At 49.8% G+C, this 24125-nt stretch overlaps 1 protein-coding gene across 2 annotated transcripts in view; it reads right to left on the bottom strand.

Moving 5' to 3' along the window:
* HUNK (hormonally up-regulated Neu-associated kinase) overlaps positions 1–24125 on the bottom strand; it is a 124258-nt gene that overhangs the window by 5346 nt on the left and 94787 nt on the right. Inside the window, exons 6-10 of one of the 2 annotated variants that reach the window (XM_086675847.1) lie at positions 20640–20775; positions 14790–14952; positions 10741–10824; positions 5566–5613; positions 699–879 (exon numbers count right to left, since the gene is read on the bottom strand). In XM_086675847.1, coding sequence (XP_086531973.1) covers positions 699–879; positions 5566–5613; positions 10741–10824; positions 14790–14952; positions 20640–20775 — 612 coding nt within the window. The remainder of the gene's footprint in view (positions 1–698; positions 880–5565; positions 5614–10740; positions 10825–14789; positions 14953–20639; positions 20776–24125) is intronic. The other variant, XM_086675848.1, reaches the window with a different exon arrangement.

Raw genomic sequence — 24125 nt, 5'->3', positions numbered from 1 at the left:
GTGCTCGGTGCTGTTGGAACCTCCCCAACACTTTCCTGCTTCCCCCACGTCCCTCAGTGCTGCCCCGGAGGAGGGAGCCTCGCATTTATCAGTTACCTGATGTCCCACACTCTGAAAGAGGCGGACAAGCCAACCTATGTATCTCATTTAATCCACCCAGTAGCTCCAACGGGTGGGCTTCCTTTTGCCAGTAAGGGAACCAATTTTGATCCTCTAAGGGTAAGGAGCTTAGCCCACAATAAGCCACAGAGCTGGCTCTGAGCTCCCCCAGCCCCACCCCAGAGCCCAGACTCCATCAACCATGCCTCAGTGTCTCTAGGTGTTCGCTCTTCTGGGCAGGCTCTAGCCACACCGTGCCGCCAATCCCCAATTTCTGTCCCTGCAACAATGAACACCTGTCCCTCGTTCCATAACACTGTGCACCCCAATCCCTACTCCTGAAATACCTTATACCCTGATCTCTGCTCCCACAATGCAATGCACTCCACCTCTGCTTTCTCAAACCCTGCCTGCACGGGTGGCCAATACCACCCCGTCTGGACCTCCAGTGTTCTTGGGTTGCCTTGGGTGTGTTCACTGCTTTCCCAGGGCACAGGAATCGTGTATATCCCAGGGGGTCCGCACAGCCACCCGGGAGGGGTACGCATGGCCGTGCAGCTCAACACGAGTGGTCTAGACTGTACCCGGAGCTGACCCACCTTTGTCGGGGAAGCCGGACTTGGGGGCCTTCCGGTCCTTCAGCAGGGCTTTGGTGTTCTGAATGTGCGTGATGAGCGAGGCCGAGGGCTGTTTGTGGGAGGGGAGGTTCCTGTCCAGCTTCTTGGAAAACGGCCGATGAAGAAAATCCCCTCTCTTTTCTTGTTCTTTGGGTTTTTCATCCTTCAAGTCAGAAGTAAACACATGTACTCAGACACACAGACATATACAACGTGACTCCCCTTTGAAGAGTTATCCAAGTGGATTTGAGAAACCCCAGCCTCTCAAAACTCCGTTCTCAGCTGCACGTTGAACAAGGGAGGAGCAGAGGCCCAGCAGATGCCCCAGGGAACCCACCTCCCTCTCCCTGGGCCACAAGCAGGCTTCTGTCATCCCCAGCTCCCCGCACGGCCCTATTTCAAGGTGTTCCAGCAAGGGCAAGTTCGTCCCTAGGAGGTCAATTGTTCTAGAACAAGATGAAGGAACTGAGGCAAAACACATGAGGATTTCTGGAAGTCTGTGGTCTTACTCAGAATAGGGCTCTAGGATTCTGCTCACAGCAGTGGTTTTGCAAAGGTAACTTCGCAAATGAAACATAACCATTTCTATCTTAACGTTTACTCTTGTGTGTTCAGTCAGGCCAAGGAGGTGGACGGCAACCCCAGGAGCCCTGTGCCATCCTGGGTGAGTTTCTGACCCTTTTCCGCCCTCGGTCATGCAAGCCCTTGCTTGCGTCACTATGTGTCACTTGTGTCCCTCTGACTGGAGTGAATTTTACTATTTTATGTATCTTCAACCCCACAGCCTCTGGCATAAAGCCAAGCACATAGAGAAGACTTAATAGTTATTGAAATGTAAAAAAAAAAAAAAAAAAAAAAGCCAGTAGAAACCAAACTGAATTAAAATTGCGTTCCAGCTTCTGGGAAGGGCGATACCACTCAGAAGTTTCTTCTCCAGCCGTAAAGACTTTGATGTTTACTGTTCAACAGATTCAACCGCATCCCTGACCTCACCACCAGATTCACGGTTTTTGCCTTAAACGTGAAGAATATTTACAATTCAAGAGAGCTCATCAGCTCCTCATTGATGTTGTTGAACAGCTTCTCCAGGAAGCTTCTCCTTGGGCTCGCACAGCCCCTTCCAATGGGGATTTTCAAAGCCTGTCCAGATGGGGGTTCCTGATGCCCAATCGGCGGGTGGGAGAAAACGGCAGGGGAGGAATGGGAAGTGGGGGTGCCACGCCAACCCTGAGGGTCACCGTGAGGGCCCCAGTGCCTTAGGGTTCCAAGCCTGGGCTGCCGTGGCCATCCCCAGTGGAGGGCTGAGGAGGGAAGAGAGGAGGGGTGAAGCTTCACAAACTCCCTCCCCAGCATCTGAAGAGCCTTTTACGGGACGTCGAGTGCCAGGTGCTGCACTGAGAGCATGACCTGGGACAAAGCACAGCTGTCACCCCATCACGGACCAGCGAACAGCCGGAAGCGGGTTGAATAATTCATCTGGGAGCCGAGTGAAAACTCACGCCCTCTGGAAGCCTGGGGCAGGATGAGTCTGGGGCAGAGAGAAAGGCAGACACACAGGCCGGTGAGGGACAGGGACCAGGCTGTAGTCCCAGGGTTCCAGGTGGGCATCCGGGATTCTCGGGAGGAGGCTTGAGCCCCAGGTCATTAGGCAGAATGCTACGAACGGGAAAGGGGGCCACCTGCTCCAGACCATCTGGGTCAAGGCCGCATCCCTCTTCTGGTTTCTGTGACCCCCCAACAGCCCCCTTCTCTAAGGCAAAGGGGAACGAGCTGTCACACTTCCCTTGTGCCCCAAGCATCGAAGGGACGTAACAGGCTTGTCCTGAAAAGTCTGGCAAAATCTCTTCCTCTGGTGCTATTCTTCCTGTCTCTGCTCTAATGAGAAAAATCACCAGTTCCACCTGTTTACACTTTAAATGGTAAAAAAGAAACTGAATGCACTTCTACGAAACCACGTAAAACAGTGTTTGGAAGAAAAGTCAAAATTGCAGATCCCCCCCCCACCCCCCCCCCCCCACCCTTTTCAGGATTGTTTTCTAGAATAGTGAGTACAGGGGCGCCTGGGTGGCTCAGTCAGTTGAGCGTCTGACTTTGGCTCAGGCCGTGATCTCATGGTTCGTGAGTTCAAGCCCCGTGTTGGTCCCTGTGCTGACAGCTCAGAGCCTGGAGCCTGCTTCCGATTCCATGTCCCCCCTGCCCTCTGCCCCTTCCCCACTCACATTCCGTCTCTCGCTCTCTTTCTCTCTCAAATAAACATTTAAAAAAGAGAAAGAATGACGAGTACAGCTTCCTTTGGGGTGCTCCGTGATCCCTACACTTTAGAGGAAGCTGCTCTGCCTTTGGCTTCATGGCTTCATCTTGGCCCCTCCCCAACTCTCTTTGGGTTCTCCAAAGCCAAAGGATCAAGATGCAAAGTTTCTGGGGGGCCAGCATCACCACCTAGCTAGAGTTCATCAGCACTGAGAGGTGTACAGGACATGAATTCCCTGTAGCAAGAGCCCAAGGTTGGCTCTAAAAAACCTCTCTGGGAACTGACAAAGGGATAGCACCAAACAGCCTGCTATGGGGGCAGAGGGATGGGGAAATGACCTCAGGAACCCTGCTGGAGCCACCCTGTTGAACTTCATCCCAGGATCCTACACCCGGGTGTTTTCTCCAAAAGCTCCCAGAACACCCTTGTCCAGCCCAAAGAATGGGTGATTTCACAGTTACCAGTTTGTTAGGGGCATGCCAAGAATCCACCACCCAAGAGACCCCTGCCGGGGACACACGGCTGGATCAGTCCGTGTGGATGGGTCACCAGCCCACACAAGACATGTGTTTGTACAACCAGCCAATCTCAGCGCCCTCCAGGCACAGGTGACCAAATGCAACCCATCATCCCATTATACCTTTTCATTTGCATACCCTATTTTCTCCACAAGAGATCTTCCAGGGAGCAGGATGCTAAAGCACCTTATGTAACAGAAACAGATCTTCAGAGGGACTCATTATATTCCCCCTTCGATGTGCCTACACCCACTCCCGTGCTCCCCTCCCAGCAATGCGGCTGCCTGCACGGTCTCTTTGGCTTTCTTCTGAGTCTCATGTGCTCCCCACACCCACCCCGCCTCCCAAACTCCCCAACGCAGATCGGAGAGGGGGCCACATGAGGCCCCAGAAGCCAGCCCCACACAAAACGGCTTCCGGTTTTCTTTAAACCACTTTCTACCCACTGCACATGTGCACGGACATTTACTAAACCGGACACTTTGAAAATGTGGCCTCAGGGCACCCAGGTGGCTCAGGTTAAGCATCCGACTTCGGCTCAGGCCATGATCTCCCGGTTTGTGAGTTCGAGCCCCGCATCGGGTTCTGTGCTGACAGCTCAGAGCCTGGAGCCTGCTTCAGATTCTGGGTCTCCCTCTCTCTCTGCCCCTCCCCTACTTGTGCTGTCTCTGTCTCTCTCTCTCTCTCTCAAAAATAAATAGACATTAAAAAAACAAAAAAAATGTGGCCTCACAAAGGTTTGTCTACTCAAGACTCTTACAGTGTCACAACTGTTTGATAGAAGAGAGGAAGAAGCCAGGGAGTGGTGGTGCATGGGGCTTTCTGGAGAAAAGTAGGTTCTTGGCCTCTGACATCTGAGCTCCAGAGCCGGTCCCTTTGGGCTCGTCCCTGTGACTCCAGCCTCCTGCGTTCCAAAGAGCGAGAGCCCTCCCCCTTCCTCCCCAGCTCTGCTCCTATAGATACAGCAGGCCCCTTGAGAGAAGTGTTTCCCCACCTGCAACCGAAAGTCAGCTCTTCAGGCATAAACATGAACCTCACATCTCATCTGCGTCACAGTCTGAAAGGCCAACACAGCCATTTAACAGGGACAGGGGCGGCCACACCTCCTCCCCACCCCGGGCTGCATAAGGGCTGCCTTGCACCCTCACGCGGTGGAAACTGACCACGGATGGCGTGATGCCGCAGCCAAGAGCCTGGGGTCTGCAGGTGAGCTGAAGCTGTTTTCTTTGGATGATAGTCTAGCTTAGCACGGGCTCTTCTGCAGCCTGCTGTCCCCTTGCTGACGAGCTAACCTCATGTGACTGTTTGGAACGTTAGAATCAGGTGTGGATCGTGAATACCTGGGGCGGCCCAGGTGCCCAGGCATTGCCTGCCGGTTGCTTTGGAAAAGCCACAGAGACCTGATTTTGCCACGGGAAAAACACAACACAGCTGAGAAAAAGAGGACTTCGTTCATAAATTAGGCCACTGAGGTGGGAAGCTCTGGACTGCTGCAAACCCCACTTCTCATATAGGTAAAAACATGAATGCACAGCCCAGTGTGCAGTGACAGCAAGACAATTAAAAATGGTCAACAAAGAAAGCACCAGTCTGATCTGAAGGGATTCTGATAAACCCACTCACCATTGGACTCTGCGTTTTAATTCAGGACAAGGAAGGAGGTATGTAGAATCCAGAGCCCTAAGCAGAGATCCACCAGCCCTCAGGGTCACATGTGATGGTTCATTTCAAGTGTCAACTTGACCAGGCCACAGTACCCAGTTTTTGGTCAAACAGCAATCTAGATGTTGCTGTGAAGGTATTTTTCACATGGGATTAAATTAGTAGGCTTTGAGTAAAGCAGATGACCCTCCACAAGGTGGGTGGGCCTCGTGCAATCAGGTGAAGGCTGTAAGAGAAAAAGTCTGAAGTGTCCTGAGAGAGAAGGAATTCTGCTTCCAGAAGGCCTTGGATTTTGAGCTGAAACATCCACTATTCCCTGGGTATCGAAGCATGAGACACACACACACACACACACACACACACTGTTGGTTCTCTCTAGAGAACTCAGACTAACCCATCATAACTCCCATGTTCTTACCTGCACAGCATGGAATTCAAGGTCTCTTGTCCAGGTGTCCAGGGAGGCCTGTGAAAAGCAACATTTTCAACAATTTGAGTAGCTGTACCTGCTGTTTATTCCCTAAACTCTCTCTCCCCTACCACTTGCACCTCTGGGTTTGAGAATTATTCCTTTCAATGTTTAGAGACCAGAAACGAGACTCCTAAACCATCATGCAAGCGGGCAGCAGATGTCCTAATTCAGGCACTGAATAGATTTTCTAGGTGAGAAAATCTATTTTATTCAAGTCTAAGACATATAACGGAGGAGTGCTCTCAAGGCGACTGAGCTGCTCAGTCAACGCATTCTCTCCAAGAGCAAAAAACGTGCATGAGAGCTCCACCCGGATTAAGATACGGAGCCCAACCGGCCCCACCCGGAACCCCCTCCCCCCCATCCCTGCCCTCTCCCAGTCCCCAAAGGGAACTACCCTTGTCATTTCCAACAGCACTGATTGTCTAATCTGATTTCAAACTATTTTTACAAGCTGCACAGATGTGAAATAAGATACAAAGTGAACATTTTAATATTTTACCTTCTAGTTTACTGCCCCTCTTATGGGTGGAATCGTATTCCCCCCCAAACTGGTACCCAAGAGTCCTAACCCCCAGGAGCTCAGCACATGACCTTCTTTGAAGACAGGGTCACCACAGGCCTATCGTGTCCCCTTTGATGCTTTGGAAGGGGGAGGAGCACATGGAAAGCTCACTCTCTCTTGCCTTTGGGGAGGGGGCCTGTTGGTGTTGCCTTTACAGAGGTAACCCAGCCCTCCTGCAATGGGTCTGGTATTCTCATAAAAGGGAGAAACTGGACACAGAGGCGCACACACAGAGAAGGCCAAGGGAAGGTACAGGCAGAGATCGGGTGGTGCTTCTTTCTATAAGCCAAGGAACGAAGCCCAAAGATGTCAGCAACCAGCAGCAGCCAGGAGGCAGGGGACAGGTTCTCCTCCACAGCCCGTGCAGGGAACCAACCTTGATCTCAGACTTCCGGCCTCCAGAACTGAGAGTCAGTGAAACTGCTGCTGTTGAAGCCCCCCATCCCACCCCACCCCCGGTGTGTGGCACTTTGCTCCAGCGGCTGGTCACACTGATGCCGTCGCTCTGCCGCCCTCCACACAGCTCTCTTCCAAGCCTGCCACGTTACCCTGTGCTACCCAGAAGCCCTCCCTGCTCTATTTTCCACTGCTCTACAAATTAACATTTTTGGGGAAAGACTGTAACACAAATGGCCTCTGGCTCTATGTGGCTTTAATAAGCCAGCTTAAAAATGATGACTGGCCCCCCTGCCTCGATCTCCACGGTCCTGAGGGCCTCTTTTTTTTTTTTTTTTTTTTTAGGAAGAGGAGTCTCCGGGGCCCATGCTCGAGGTGCTCTTGGATGAGACACGTGTCCCACTTTCACAGACATATCTGCTACCCTTTAAAGGCAGAGGAGGTGGAGAACGTGGTAAAGTCGTACAATAACAGCACTGTAATCCCAAGGGGGACGTTCTTGCAACTTAATTCAGCTGCTTTGTCTCGGAGGAGAGAAAGAACTGGGACTCAGAACAACGCAGAGGCCTCGCTCACTCCCCAGCCAGCCTGCGCACGACCTGAAACCCATCCGCCTCTCGGCGGCTTCTCCAGGACCGGCCGACGGCAACTGGAAAGAAGCCCACGGAGGCTCTGAGTGGGCTTTACCTAGAAAACCGGGGCCCTTTCAGATCTTCTTAGCACTTTTCCGAGCTGGCCCCATTCCACTCTCTAGGTTCCAGCAGAGGCGGGCTGGATGATCCAGTAATAGCCCGTAATTTAATTAGCACAAGTATCACTGCCGTTTGGAGAAAACAAATGGATCACAGAGAAGTGAAATGCTCTTTTCCCATTAGTGTTCCTATTTAAACCCTAACCGTTAAATATTTCAACAAATGTTTAAAACGCTCTCCATGTGTTTTCAGGCCAAATGAGATAATCATCCAAGGAAAATAATCTGGGTGAAAGAAAAGGCCCCTTTCCCATCATAGACGCTTTCGAAACAAACAAGCACAGGGGTCAGGTTCGAGGGCAACCGAGGACATGGGCGTCAGCAAAGTGGAGTGGAGGCCACGTAGGGCACACAGATGGGACGCTGGGTGCATCTGTTCACATTGTTCCTTGAGGCCCTAAAGAGTCAAATGCAGATCCAGAGGCAAGGGAGCCTAGCCGTGAAATCTGCACTCTCTGCATGCCAGCCGAGGTGATAAGCCCTCAGAGCCCGTGACCGTGAGACGGCCCTCCCTGCTTCGGGGCATGGTCATCTGTAAGGATAACACGACTTGCACGCTATGCTCCAGGCGTTCCCCTGCTTTAGTCAAGCTAGCTGTCCTTCCTGGATCATTCCACCTTCTCCCCTTGGGAATCCAATTCTACCGGAGACCCCGGTCAAGGCCCACTTGATTCTTTCCTTTGTTCGTTTAGCAAATGCCAGGCATTGTGTAGACTCTAGGGATACTGTAAGGAGCAAAAGGGACACAGTCCCCGCTCTCATGGAACTCACAGTCCAGAGTGGGAGAAAGATGGGAATCCAACACTCCCTGAGCAAACAAAACATGCGCATGGGACAAACCCCGGGATGCAGAATGCGGGCGGGGGTGAGTCTGTGCTGGAGAGATGTGATCCGATGGCAAAGGTCAGAGAATGGCAGGGGTCCGGGATGAAATGACCCTGCCTTGGAATCTGAAGACATAAAATAGTAATCAGCAAAGAGAGCTGACGGGAACATTCTGGAAGAAGGGGCAGGGTGTGCATGGTGCTGGGAGCCAAGAGAGCACAGAAGTCTTAAGGCCTGCAGGAGCGAGCACGGAGCAAGAAGCAGGGCTGCGCGTGTGGGCCCGGGGGACGAGGCTCGAGAGGCCAGCAGACCACGGTCTAATCTGTGACGTGGTGGCCACGTCACCGACCGTGCCTTCCAGCTTAAGGAGGCATGCCTGGTGTGCACGAGGTGCTCAGTAAACATGTGCTAACTGGAGCAGGGAAGGGACGTGATTCCGTCTGAGCGCGGACGGCTCAGCTCTGGCTGGCGTGCGGAGAAGTGAGAGCCAGGCGTTCACGGAGAAGGGGGTAGACCAGTCAGGGCTGTGGCAGACATCCCCGCAAGAGGCAGAGGTGACAGTGGCTGGGATGGGGAAGGAGGAGAGAGACCAAGGTGGCGGAGGGGATCTGAGAGGTTGAGGAGTCACACTGGCAGAACTTGGGGACGGCCTGGCTCTGGGGGTGAAAAAGTACCTCCAGAGTTCCTGCCCCATACCGAGGGTGGGGCTGCCATTTGGAGACAGACACTGGGGGCTCCAGGCACGATGGATTGGAGACACCTTCCCTCACGCAAGAGGAAGCTGAGGAAGCAATTGGCCTGAAGGGTCTGGAGCTCAGGGCAGTGTGGTCCCGACATCACCTCCTGCCCTTGGCCTGAAAGCCAAGCATGACCCACCCCCCAAAGACTCCTCTGCATCCTCATCATGCAGGTGCCGGAGCCTGTCTCAGAGGCAGGAGGCCTCCAGGCCGGGGTCAAGGCTAAGCCCCACCCCAGCCATCCCTGGATTTCCGCCCAACTTCCCCCATCCTCACTCCTCCCCAACCCCAGCATCTTTCAGGCGGGGGGCCAACGTCACCCACAGAGAGGTCTACGCTCACTGTCTTCACTTCCCCTCCTCCTCCTCTTCCGGAACTCAGGCCGTCTCTTTCTGCCTTTCCCACTTCTGCCCAGCTGGTCTCTGTAAGGGCCCAGGACAACTAACTGCTCGGCCACCACCACTGACCACTTTGACCGCAGAAAAGGGAAGAGAGAAGTGGGCAGGCCCATCGGCCTCATGTAGGGCATGGAGGAAGGCTCCCTTTTGATTTCTGCTCAAAAGAAAAAACTGTTGGGGCACACGGCAGAGGTTGCGAAGGGGAAATCAAGTGGGTTCCCAGGAAGATCACGGAGAAGGCTGAGGGGTCGCATTTGACAAAGTATTGCATGAAGAGTCCTGGGCGTTGGGGGTGGGGGGACACCCTCATCCTGTGCCCCTGGCCCTGGATCCAGATTCCCAGGCACAGTCTCTTCCCAAGCACATATTTGGGGTCCAAATTTGGTACAACTTGCCAAATGATACTGCTTATTTTTAAAAAAAATTTTTTTAATATTTGTTTTTGACACAGAGAGACAGACAGAGAGACAGACAGACAGACAGAGCATGAGCGAGGGAGGTGGGGAGACAGAGGGAGACACAGAATCCGAAGCAGGCTCCACGTTCTGAGCTGTCAGCACAGAGCCCGACACGGGGCTCGAACTCACAGACCGCGAGATCATGACCTGAGCCGAAGTCAGACGCTTGACCGACTGAGCCACCCAGGCGCCCCGTGATACTACTTTGTACTCTGAAATCAAAGGATCTTGGTATTTTAAGTATGTATCTAGCATCAAGTTGTCCTAGGATGCCCAGAAATACTTGTTTTCATCCAAAACTTTTTCCTGTCCCTCATTTTACTGCCTCCTTCTGATGCCAAGCGTTACACTCATGTACGGTTTTGAGCATCTCATTTTTACCTTTCGAAGGACTGGCAGTGGTTTCCAACCTTGGCCACTCCATGGAATCTGCCAGGGAGCTTTAAAAACTACTAACACGCGCCCACTTTCCCATTCCTGCCCCATGAGTTTCAGGAGAATTATGTGAGGTGCAATCTGGGCATCCAGATGTTTACATGTTTATATATGTATTATATATTTTTTAATGTTTGTTTATTTTTGAGAGAGACAGAGACAGAGAGTGAGCGGGGGAGGGGCAGAGAGAGAGGGAGACACAGAATCCGAAGCAGGCTCCGGGCTCCGAGCTGTCCGCCCAGAGCCTGACTCGGGGCTCGAACCCATGAACCACGAGATCACGACCCAAGCCAAGTCAGACGCTTAACAGGCTGAGCCACCCAGGCGCCCCTCCCCCGGCGACTCGACCGTGTAGCCACAGCTAAGAGCCACAGTCTAACAACTGAGAGACAGTGGCTCGGCCATAACCATTGTTTCGGGGACCCAGTTAAGTGACTATTTGTCTCTTGCTGCTTTTCTGTCCCACAATAACCGGTTTCCTTTCCACTTTGCTCTCAAAATGGAAACCCGCTCTTCCTAAGCGATCCTGGATTTCATTTTGGAGGGGGTCACTCACCTCATAGGGCTCCTTGCTGGGCCTGCACTTCTCTATCTGGTAGAGCTGGGTCTTGTAGCAAACGCTGTCCTGGATGTCAGATTTCTATCCGAGGAGAAAGGCGGGGAAAAAGCATGGCTTAACTCACAGGAAATAGAAGTGTCCATTAAGCAGTCATTAATTTTGAAACCAGCACTTGGCTGAGAAAGTGCCGAAAGTGGTTGGCAAGCCAGGTAATCGCAATGCAAAGCCTCGTTGGAGGGTGGCCTGCAGGCATGATGCAGCGAGGGGACAGCCCCGGACCCAGAGTCGGGCAACCTACTTCTGTTATGGCTCTGCCAGGACAGGGCCAGGTGACCCTGGGCACGTCACTGCTCCTTGCTGGCCTCAGTTCTTTCATCTGTACGATGAAGACTACTCTGAGATGTGAAAGCAGAAACCAGATACGTGAGCTCGAAAGAGTAACTCATTTTATTGACCTACCAAACAAGATACAGATCTTGCTTATTTCCTTAGTGAAAAACAGCCCACATCCCTGCCCTCCCCTGCCCAGTGAGCCACAGCAATTCATAACACAGCTTACAGATGACAGAAAACCGTATCTAGGATGATCTAGGTGCACGACTGAGGTGCCGGCCTGTGTGGAGAAAGGTGAATTAAATGACTGATGTGTCTACCAACCAACAAAGAGTCACGGAACAGCCTTCCAGGCTCTCCAACACAGAATCCACGCTTCTTGGTTTTAGAAACAGAAAACAAGAAAGAAGAGAGAAAGGGAGGAATGACAGATAAGATAGGTATTTTACTTGTCAGTTCACGAGTTTCGGTCTTAAAATTATACGTGGGTTGTCAGTAATTGGTTGATGAGATTAATAGCTGGGACAGTGCACACAGGGCAGTTAAATTAGCCGTGTGTGGAAATTACTGAGCGGACCGGCTGTAGCTGTCTGTGGGGATTAATTCACCCTAGTTAAAAGCAGCCACTCGCCCAGACCCTAGTTCTCAAGACCAGGTACGTCCTAGGCTTTAAGGGTTAAGTGTGAAACAGACACAATAAAATAACCTTCTCCAGCTGGAACTACATTAGCTGAGTTTCCAGGGAACGTTCTCAGCAGACAAAGCCGTGCTCAGCTTTGCAAGACTTGCACGCCACCTTTATGCCAATGCTCAGGCCGGGCAGAGAGGAGGTGCCGAAACCAGCAGATGGGAAGAAGCAAAGACAAATTAAGACACAGCCTGAGAGCTTCAGGGATTGCTCAGGAAGAGCGTGAGTAACCAAAGTTCGTATCTGTAGCTGTGAAGGCAGAACAGAGGAAGGAAAGTATTTGAAAAACTAAAGTTCCTTGGGGCGCCTGGCTGGTTCAGTTGGTGGAATGTGTGGCTCCTGATCTCGTGGTTGTGAGTTCGAGCCCCGCGGTGGGTGTAGCAATTACTTAAAAACAAAATCTTTAAAAAACAAAACAAAAAACCCCTAAAGTCCCCGCACATTATCGATCGGCATCCAAAGAAGTTCTGCCAAAAGAATGTTTGCTTAGGAAAGTAGTAACTTTTCCTTTAAACATGAAATTGTGAATTTTATAGTCAGTTTCAGCGGAGGCACTTTTTAAAAACTAATTTTTGAGTAACAGTCATCATTTGAGAAAAAAATCAGTGCATTGATCCTCTTTCCTTCCTTTTAGTTGACAGCCATTTAAACTCTTGGGGCACCCGGATGGCTCAGTCGGTTATGCATCCGACTTCAGTTCAGGTCACGATCTCACAGTCCGTGGGTTCGAGCCCCGCGTCGGGCTCTGGGCTGACAGCTCAGAGCCTGGAACCTGCTTCAGATCCTGTGTCTCCCTCTCTCTCTGTCCCTCCCCTGCTCACACTCTGTCTCTCTGTCCTTCAAAAATAAATAAACATTAAAAAAAAAAATTTAAAAAATAAAAACAAAAAAATAAGTTCTTAACTACTGTTTTCTACCACAGTTGTCCCCAAATGGTGTGACCTTGAACCCATATGAGTGGACAAAGGTATAGGAAGGGACCTATAATATATGCATATTTGTTTATAAATTATAAGCATGCACCTCTGTACTAACATATCATGTACATCATAAAACATATAACCAAATAGGGATTTAAAAAGATAAGAAATTGGGGCGCCTGGGTGGCTCAATCAGTTGGGCATCCGACTTTGGCTCAGGTCATGATCTCATGGTTCGTGGGTTCGAGCCCCGCGTCGGGCTCTGTGCTGACAGCTCAGAGCCTGGAGCCTGTTTCAGATTCTGTGTCTCCCTCTCTCTCTGCCCCTCCCCTGTTCACGCTCTGTCTCTGTCTCAAAAATAAATAAACATGAAAAAAAATTATAAAAAGATAAGAAAGAAACAGGGGCATGTGGTCTTCTTATAAAAGGGAAATGAGAAGTAGCTTCAAGTCCAATTATCTTTAAGTTCATCATCATGGTGGGACAGAGAACCTGGGCACAGTACAAGAGATGCTCCTAATCATTCCTTATAATAAAATGATATAAAATATATACTGTGTCAAAGGTCCTGTCTTTCTGGCCTCAAATTCCTCTCCCGCGAGGGAGACCTCTCCTGTGACCGTGACACCATCCCTCACATCCAGTATCAAAGCTGCAGATTTGTCCCCATCAGAAGTATCATCCCAGCAGGGCTTACATGGGACATGTATTTGCCATCCCACCCCCCCCCCAATAAAACACTGTTGTTATTTTCAAAAGCCTCTTATTTGTTCAGAATGTTTCTTCTCGAGTACAATTTTTCCTCTGGTGGTTCACCCAAAAAGTACTTCTGTGGATAATTTCCCACTGGAGCAAAATCTAGCAAATTCCCTAAGCTGACTCAGCTTAGAAACACCTGCACTCTCATCCAACTGTTCAACAAACCTCCCAAAGAGCCTCTGCGTCTATTCAGCAATGTTTTGTAGACATCTCCCAAATCCATTTGCTAAAGAGACACACTCTGACCATCTCGCCTTCTGGGCCTTATTGTGTGGTCATTTCTGCCAGACAGGGAGAATATCGTTTCCCCAACTGTAGGTGGATTTTCATTTTAGCTCTAATCTAGAAACCTCACAAAAGGTTTCTAAGCCTTTTGCGAGATACTGGGTTGACTCTCACATGGCTTTAAATAGCACTGAAAATGCTCTAGAAGTTCTTCATGTTCTGTTTTCTACATGTGTTCCTAACACTGACAGCCCCACACCATCAGATCTCAGGGCACCACATACACAGGGTGATGGTCACCCTTCGTGACCGTGGATCTGAAATCAAATTTCCGACAGGCTTCCTGACAATTCTCAATCTCTGTAGCAGGCTGACCTCCCGTCAGAACTGGTCAGCCTCCTCTATTCGGAGTAGGAGAAACAGGAGTGGTTTGCAGAATTCTTTTTAAGTGGAGAGAGGATTTAGTCAGAAGCAGACACTGAAGCATGTCAATTCCTTCCCCAGGTGCACATGAACTGCGTGTGGCGGAAGACCAAAGGCGACCGACGCATGAGGGTACCACCGTCCACCCCACCCTAGGCTGCAAGACTCCCACGCTTCCTCCCGTGGGACACAGGACACCTGTGCTTTGTCACCCAGACTGAAGGCACCGGGGTCAAGCCAGTAAAGCTCAATTTCATTTTCACCTTCTGGAGAAGTACCAATAAGTAATGCCTTCCTCATTAAATCATGCTTTCGAGATCAATGCCTGAGAGGCTCTGCTCCCCAACTTTTACGACCACAGAAATCCCCAATGCCTTTAACATGGGAACCCAAGGAGCTAAGAGGTAGGCAGAGAAGGCAACGGAGAAACTGAAGGGAAAAGAGGCTTGACTCTCTCACAGTGCTGCCCGGGGCTTAACTCCGAGGGAGGATATTTGAAAAATACCTCAGATAAAAAGCGCGAGCTACCTGAGAAGCAAGTTCAGCTACTATTTTATCCCGCATTCAGAAACTCAGCCTTCCATTAGTTCAAATTAACAGCTTAGATCAAGTGTCAGCAACTGAGAAACACTCGAGGTATAAGAAGAGCTCCTTTTTCCACAGAGAGCAGAGAAAACAGCCACCAGGGCCCCACTCACCCCTGACAAATAGCGCTCGAGTTTCTTGTTTAAGAGGAAGTAGATGGCGAGGATGTGGCAGGCGCGGTTGGAGAGCACAGTGTTGATCACGTCGCTGTTCTTGTAACCCAGCTTCTCTGTCATGTGAAGCACCACACTCGGGCTCAGGTCCTCCAGGGAAATCCTGCACAGTAGAGAGAGAACCGGTCACTTCTCCACGGCCACCGAGAGGTTCTGGATCCTCCTTAGTGGGGTCACAAACATGGCGGCACAAAGCACAGCCCCCCTCCCCATCCCAGGCCCTTGGAGACACTCAGACCCGTTCATTCATTCATTAACTCATTCATTCTTTCGCTTGGCTTTTTGTGATGAAGAATTTCACACAGGAAAGCCGAGGGAACAGTATAAATACCCTTTGTGCACCCAACACCAGAATATACCGCTGTTAACACTTGGCCATATTTTCTTCCTTTCTTGTTTATTGCTTATATTTATTATACATATATATATATATATATATATATATATATATATATATATAGTCTATTTACTGCCTATTTATTATTATCAAGTATTTTGAATCACACACATCATGACATTTCATTCCTAAACACCCCGGTGTGCACCTTTAAGATCCAAGGGCATCTCCTGCAGAATCACAATACCGTCCACACACCCAACAAAATTTTAATAATTTCTTGGTGTTCTCTAATATCTGGATTATATTCAGATTTCCCCAATTGTCCCCAAATTTGTTTACACTTTGGCGTTGCTTTCTAAAAATGTACTTCTTGGACACGGGTGGAGCCTACACTTGAGTTGGGTGTAAGGTGGGTTAGGAAAGGAGTGCCTTCAGAAGCCAATGCAGACGGTGTTTAAAGAAGCACCAAGAGCTCCCACATTCACAAATAAGAGTCTGGGGCGCGGCTGTAGGGTACTGTTATTTTCCCCATTTTACCAATGGAAGAAACTGAGGCCCACAGCTATGAAGTAACTTGCCCCGGGTCACATAGGCAGGAAGTTGCAGCCCCACAATACAAACCCTGACAGCCTAGCTCAGACTCTAGATGCTAAACCTCTACACTCACCAGCTCTCAAGTAAACAGATGTGTCAAATGGCTGTGGAGAACACGAAAGCAGGCTGAGGAATACAGAGTGTATGTGTGTTGGTAACAGGTACATCATCAAATAGAACTTTCTAAATCCCTTAAGAGAGATACAGATGGGGCACTCTGAGCAGAAGGAAGGCACATCTGGCCCGAGAGCTCTGTAACCCACCCCTCACCCCCAAGGGTCTGAAGACATTTTTTTATGGGACTTCAGACCGTAACACCCTGAGAAACCGCACAGGACAACTCCACACTGGGATACAGAAGAGGAAACTGACTTGCCAAATTCACAAGCCAGCTGAATAGGGCAGCAAGGGCAGACCTAGGTCTGCTGACCATCTTCCACCACCCATCCATGTAACCTATGACAGCACTCCCTCGCTAGATATGAGTAAGTGCCATCCAAAGAAAACAGGCCCAAGGAACCATGAAATCCGCCTTCCTCGCCCTGTTGGCCATAAAATCACAAATTCTAGACCACAGTGGTGGGGTGGAGAGCGGGGAGTAGAATGACTACTGGTAAAAAATAACTTTTGTTAAAAAAATAATACTTCTGAAGTTTGCCAAAGCACTTACTAACGCCGAAAACTCCATTGTTGGCAACTTCCCAGTAATGTCTGCACGGGAGTGACCCTGCTCCTGGCCAATCAGATGACTGCCGTGTGCCTAGTCCTTGGCCAATCAGACCACAGCCTCATGGCCTTGCCCCTGGCCAATCAGATCAGGGCCACGCAAGGTGCCCCTGGCCAATTGACCCAGCAACACCTTGGAAGCCTGTTCTCCCCAGGAGCAAGCAGGGGAAGGGAGAGCTCTCTAGGAGAAGGGTGGAGGTGAAAAGAGGGCAGTAAACATGGGCAGGCACTCCAACTCTGCCCTTCATGTCCACTGTCTTCAGAAATAGGAGAGCTCTGCAAAAAGACACTGCTGACTCTCTTGATTGAAAGTACTATTTTTTTTTTTTTTTTGAGAGGAAGAGAGAGAGCGTGTGCATGCATGGAGCCCCAGATGGGGCTCTATCTCACAACCCTGGGATCATGACCTGAGCCGAAATCAAGAGTCAGATGCTCAACCGACCGAGCCACTCAGGTGCCCCTATTTTAAACATGTTCTGGGGCGCCTGGGTGGCTCAGTCGGTTGAGCATCCGACTTCGGCTCAGGTCATGATGTCGCAGTCTGTGGGTATGAGCCCCGCGTCGGGCTCTGTGCTGACCGCTCAGAGCCTGGAGCCTGCTTCCGATTCTGTGTCTCCCTCTCTCTCTGCCCCTCCCCTGCTCATGCTCTGTCTCTCTCTGTCGCAAAAATAAATAAAAGCATTAAAAAAAAAATTAAAAAAAAAAAAACATGTTCAATTAGTGGCATGTATATTTGGTATTCTGCAGCATCAGTTATTTGTATCATCTCCTCCTTTTTGGGCAATACAGTCACTAGTCAAACGTTCTGGAACACTAGGTGCAATTATAAGTAAATTCGCATTAAATCCCGTGTTAGACTGCTTTGGCCCAATTCCTTCCTGTGTTACCCATGACCTCCTTCCCCTCCCACCCATCTGCAGAGCTAACTGGAGGGGTGGGAGACTGTCCAGGCCCCAGAAGGAAGATGGAGGAAAGCAGCCAAGGTCACCTCCATAAAAATATCTGCTCCCAGAAAAGGGAGGCTAGCCTGGCACATGGCAAAACTGCTGATGGACTGGCTTGAATATTTATTATAAAAAGTGTACTTTTATACGTTTAAATTGTAAATATACAATTTAAAGATATTTTCCTCTTGCCTTTTGGAGATCAACTTGGAAGCCCAAATGACATAACAAAAGGCTTTACAGAAGAGTGATACAAAACGTAAGCCCTTTATTTTATCCATTTCCCAGAAGTAAAACCCCCTTTTTTTTTTTTTTTTTTAATTTGAGAGACAGAGCATGAGCAGGGGAGGGGGAGAGAGAGGGCAAGATACAGAATCCGAAGCAGGCTCCAGACTCCGAGCTGTCAGCACAGAGCCCGACGTGGGGCCCGAACTCTCGGACTGTGAGATCATGATCTGAGCCGAAGTCGGATGCTCACCTGACTGAGCCACCCAGGCGCCCCACAAGTAAAACACTTTTAACAACATCTAAAATAATAAAATCTGAGGCTAGGTATGTTGAGAAGCTGTAAAATATACTTTATAATAAAGCCTATATTCCTTTCCCTGATCACATGTTCTTACTCCATTAACCTGTGTACTGGTCAAACCAGAAAAATAACTACCAGGGGCACCTGGGCAGCTCAGTCAGTTGACCGTCCGACTTTGGCTCAGGTCATGATTGCATCGTTGGGGAGTTCAAGCCCCGCCTCAGGCTCACTGCTGTCAGCGTGGGGCCCGCTTCAGATCCTCTGTCCCCCTCTCTGCCCCTCCCCTGCTTGCGCTCTCTCAAAAATAATTTAAAAAATAAAACCTTAAAAAAAAAAAAAAAAAAGAACTATCAAAAGCACATTTTTTGCCTTACACATTTTTCAAAATAAAGACTGTAAACAACATCTGCCTCCCCCAAGAGTTTCGATTTCTGGTTCCAGCACTTTAAAACCCAACATTGGGGCTCCTGGGTGGCTCAGTCGGTTGAGCGTCTGAGTTCAGCTCAGGTCATGATCTCACAGTCTGTGAGCTCGAGCCCCGTGTCGGGCTCTGTGCTGACAGCTCGGAGCCTGGAGCCTGCTTCACATTCTGTGTCTCCCTCTCTCTCTGCCCCTCCCCATTCATGCTCTGTCTCTCTCTGTCTCAAAAATAAATAAAAACACTAAAAAAAAAAAAAAAAAAATTAAAAAAAAACACAACCCAACATTAATCTGCCTCTGGTACAAAATGAGCGACAGGCCACACGTAAACGGAAGGCAGCGAGCTGCTGTTTTCTTTGATATACAGGACCTTAACGGTGGTCCCAACCCAACTAGTTCACGTGCAGCCTTTATGCTTTTGACCAAATCCAAATGCAAAAATCACTGATCTGGCAAAACCAGCAGACGATACCTGGGTTGAAGTTGTAATCCACAAACGCCTATCTGCGACCTGTGGAACAGCTATGGAATGAGGCGCCCCGGAACGACTCCTTGCGAATGAAGATGCGGCCATCAGGGAGGGGCAGGCTGTGTTTCTACTACCAGAGCCGCTTCCTTCCAACGGCTGCCATGTTGAGTGGATTGATTATACTCATTTAGGCAGCGATCACATTCGCTTAATGACTCCTGTGGCTGCCACCAGTGCCCCTTCCTTTAGCAGACAGCATACCTGTGTGCTGCCATGTTTCGTGAGCCCTGGTAATGAGGCATGGCTCCTCGGCTTGGCTTTCCAGCTCACGTTGAAGTAATCTTTCTGGTGTCTGTTTCAGGTACGGGCCGAGGGGAGCCAGCGCTGGAAACGAGCAGTCTATTTCCAGGTTCCCTTGGTAACCTAAGTAACTAGACTTCGTTTAAATTACTTCTCATGAGTCAAATGCTAGAATTCTAGATGGCGGTGAGTGAAACCACCTCAGCCCTGGTGAGTGTAAATCTGGCTTGGTGGCATGGATACGGACTCCACCCACAGCCTCTTAAGTTCTTCTAGAACTTTCTCCCCAAGACAGAGCCCTGCCTGCCCATCCTATTTGAAGAACTCAGTGTGACAGCTTTCCTAAGTCTTGATGGATGTTTCCAGACCTTCCTGGACATCTTGAAAATCTCTGTCCCCCCTTCATCAGTGGTCCTTTTGTCCTCATCTGAGCTTCAGACTAGAGTGAGCAGGCCCGGGACCCGGCGTGTGGGTCCCAGTCCTGGAAGGTATTTGACCTTCGTGGTGTTCATGTTTGCTCTAAGGGAACCAAGGTGAGGGTCCTCATGCCTTCACTCGGGTTGGGTAACAATATGTCCGATGAGTAGGAAGGAAGTACAAGCTAATGTTTTCTTATACTTGTTTTTCAATGTGTAGTCACTACAGCAGTGACAGAGACGTGTGGGCCATCACGAGGTGCCCCTTGGCATTTCCATGCCGCGGACCCCTGCCTGCAAGCCTGCCTTAAAGCATTCTCCTCATGGAAGCTGCTAAAGTGAAGCCTTCACAGGAAGTCCACAGGGAAACACGGCCTGAAGCGGCTGACCCCTCCTACTGCCTTTTCTTCCTGACCCCAACGTTCTAAGGCAAGGGACTCGGTGCTGAAATAAACATCAGAGCAAACAAGTGTCAGAAGAGGAGCCCAAGGGGTGGTCTGAAAGGGGAGAGGGGCAATCCCGCTGGACTCTGCCTGAGGCTGGCAGGAGAGCCCACGGATGGATCTCACACACTCAAACACAACTATGTACACTCACAGACACAGACACGCACACACACACACGCAACCAGATACGGCCACAGACACGCTCAGCAGACACGCGCCCGCTCGCTCGGGCCACAGCAAGCCTAAATGGTCCCTTTGTGTGAATTAGAAAGAGGTGCCACTCTGTGAAGATAGAAGACGTAGGCCCCCGGGGCACGTCTCACAAGGGGAATGGGGTGTGGAGGGCAGCCTCCACCCACCCTCTACTGGGTGCCCTGTGCAGGGTGCGCTCTGCACAGCTGCATGGGACGACCCCGTCTACACTTCCTCTCGTGCGCGGAGGTGGGCTAGTCGGTGGCTGTAGGGGCCCGGAGGGGAGGGGGCGGCCAAGGGGAAATGCAGCTTCTCCTTGAATCACGCACAGCTTCCTGCCCAGAAGTGGTCAGGGCTCAGAAGGCGGCCTCGTGTGGCCCGAGAGAAGGGCCCCCTCTGCATATACTCGATTACCTGTTGGGATAGGTGACGTTACACGGCACTTTGCCCGTGTAATTCTCATTAAGCCAGCGGTTTGCCAGGGCTTGCTGGATATTGGGCCTCTTCACAGGATCTGGTTCCAGGAGAGAGCGCAGGAAGTTGATGGCCCCTGTGGAGACATTCGGCAAACAGACATCCGCGTCACAGGCTGAATGCAGAGGCCGCCGAGACTCAAGGCAGGTGCCCGACCACCTCTCCGGAGTCATTGCCAGCATTGACCTATTCCCTGGATCTCCGGGTGCCTCGAGTCCGACGAGTTTAAGGTATCTGTCCCAGGAATACAACTGGTACACGGTAAAGTAAGAGCCGATTCAGGTCTCTCCCCGTGCCCTGCACTTCCCAATACTGCGGTCTTAGCTTGGCGGGTCCATCTCTAAAGGTGAGCCAGAGGGATGTGCGACGTACAGGCTGGTAATACAGGGATGAAAGCAAGTAAAGAGAAAACACTTGACCTCAAGGTGGGTTTTTGAGTACTCAGAAAGGAACCAGAGAATGAAGGCATTCAAAATTCTGCCCTCTAACTTGACCCTCACCATGCGACACACAGAGTCTCCTGAGACCCAGGGAGGTCGTGCTCTCTTTCTGGTCCTTTCTTTTAAAGCCATTTTGCATGGCCATCTACTTAGTCCCCGGACTCTGGACTGATGACACAGCACCCAGATCAGCTATAGCCCACGCCTGTGTAGCCAGGCCAATCGGAGGGCCAGTCTGGGTTACGGTGCAAGTAAACTCTGTGACTCGATTTTTAAAAAAAAAATGTTTAATGTCTATTTATTTTTGAAGGAGTGAGAGAAAGAAAGTGACAAGTGGAGGATCAGAGAGGGAGAGAGAGAGACCCAGAATCCGAAGCAGGCTCCGGGCTCTGAGCTGTCAACACAGAGCCCGATGCGGGGCTCAAACCCATGAGCCACGAGATCATGACCTGAGCAGAAGTCAGACGCTTAACCGAAGGAGCCACCCAGGCACCCCTGTAACTCAAATTTTAAATTCCTTAGTTTGTGTACAATGTTGCAGAAAGCACCACACTATAAAACCACATCTACTTGAGGGGCCCTTTCCTTTTGTGCATTCCCTCAAAATGAAGGGGCAGCTTGGGCAGACTGTGTTGCCGAAAAAGTCTGTCCTTATCTGGCAGCCTACTGAACTTGGCTGTGGTCACGTTAGTTAGGCTGAGCATGGTATGTAAGGAAAGAATACGAGAAGCAACTGAGAAGCCAGAAGATCCCCACACCCCCTTCCCCTCCGTCCCAGGCAAAAGCCACAGTGATTTTTTCAAATGTCCTGGGTGTCCTTTATTAAATGAACATTTACAAAGCACCTGCTGTCCAGCCAGGCACTAGGGATAGGAAGCTGGTTCATCTCTAAGGAGACATTTCCATCCTTTACGAGCATAACAATGGAGATAACTACACGACGTGGAAAAAATATTTGAATAATGCACAGGAAGGTCACAGGCTCCAAAGCCGCTAGTGTGACAATAGGCATGAACACATATAGACAAAGAATGCCAGGGACTGATTACTTCCAAATGGAGATGGCCTGTCTTGCTTGAGTTGTGGGACTGTAATTTTGTTTTTATTCTGTACTCCTTATCTTACTGTCGTATCATCTTGGCACTTTAAAAAATATCCTTGGGGCGCCTGGGTGGCTCAGTAGGTTAAGCATCTGACTTCGGCTCAGGTCATGAGCTCGTGGCTCGTGGGTTCAAGCCCCATGTCGGGCTCTGTGCTGACAGCTTGGAGCCTGCAGCCTGCTTCCGATTCTGTGTCTCCCTCTCTCTCTGCCCCTCTCCAGCTCATGCTCTGTCTCTCTCTCTCTCAAAAAGAAAAACATTACAAATAATTTTCTAATAATATTCTTTTATGTAGCCTTGCACATGATACCCAATTTCCAACATACCAAGTAATAGATTCCAGAAAAGAATCCCGATTTGCTTGGTCCCCAAACTTTTCTATCCTTCTCCCCAAAGCTATCTTTCAGTTTTCTAACATAATCTAACCTCTCAAAGAAAAGTCGTAAGAATTCCCACATCCTCATAGGCTTTGGCTGTCATTTTGATACCGTTCTTAGAGAATGGTGGGTGTTTTCTGTCATTGTCTTCCATAGGGCAGAAATCAAGCCATCAAAAGAGGGCTGATGGTGATGCCAGAATCAACCCAAAAGAAACAATTTTTACCACCAAGTAACTCCTCCAATGGGTTTCCATACAGTTGGTGTGGTCATCAGGTTATTTCTCTTTAAGAATGTAGCAGGTAAAAAGTACATGTGTAGACACAGTTATGAGGGACATTTAATACTCTGAGATTTATAGCTGAGTCTCCAAATAAAACTTTCCTAAAATGTTGTTCAATGGTCTGAAAAGCAAACAGATGTCAAACAAAAAAAAAAAAAAAAAAAAAAAGGAAAGAAAGAAAAAAGACGTTTCTCTTTTTGGAAACTTTATCCCTCTTCTCTCGACTCCCGTACATTGCAAGAGTCATCTGGATGCCTAATCAGGGACATCTACTGATCAAATAAAAAAAGATGCGGCCTTAATGAATTGAAATGCGGAGGCTGTGAGTTCCGGATGTTTCTGCGACATCTCTGTCGCTTACCCTCAAAGGACCCGTACAAGCCAGGCTACTGCCAGGCTTTTTCAGAGTATGATTAACCAGAAGAGCTAAGAACAGACTGGATGTGCGTTTTTGTTCTATTTTCAGAATCACGCACTCTGCACCTTCACAAACTGCTGATGAGCACAAGTAATTTTAGTTCTGATCTCTACTGATGAATTTTATTTCTTTGGACATCACAAACGTGGCATTACTATCCAAAAAGGACTTTGAAAATATCGTTAGAGTTCTTTGAAAAAGTTTGTGTCAGGGCCTTTAAAATCCCTATGTTTCGTGACCCCAAAGGGATTAAAATTCTCCATTTTCCTGGAAAGCCATGGCAGGCATGGCCACTCCTTGCCCCCTTGACAGAGAGAGACGGAGTGTGAGCGGGGGAGGGGCAGAGAGAGAGGGGGACACAGAATCCGAAGGAGGTTCCGGGCTCTGAGCTCTGAGCTGTCAGCACGGAGCCCGATGCGGGGCTCGAACTCACGAACCATGGGATGACCTGAGCTGAAGTCGGATGCTTAACCAACTGAGCCACCCAGGCACTCCTGCCCCCGACTCTTCTAAGCTAGGAATTGGGGTCTCCATTCAGGTCCAAGGGTAGGGCTGACCCACACAGAGAGCTCCCTCTCCATGCTCCACATCATATACATTATACACTTCTGGTGCAAAACCTACTTTCCTCCTACTTTCCAGAGTCTGGACTGGTTTGTGTGAGTGCTGTGACACTGTGCCCAGGGAGAGGGCTATAGGACACAGACAGAGCCATCGGACTTTTTGCAGTGGAAAGCCCATCACTTGCAAGTGGAGTCCCATCCCCACGCAAGTCTCCTTCCCTATCATTTCCTAGGCAAAAGCATCA

This window comes from Puma concolor, chromosome C2, assembly GCF_028749965.1.
Source record: "Puma concolor isolate L17-30 chromosome C2, mPumCon1.1.hap2, whole genome shotgun sequence".
In the NCBI taxonomy this organism is placed as follows: Eukaryota; Metazoa; Chordata; class Mammalia; order Carnivora; family Felidae; genus Puma; species Puma concolor.
This window is presented reverse-complemented; position numbering and strand designations above follow the sequence as displayed.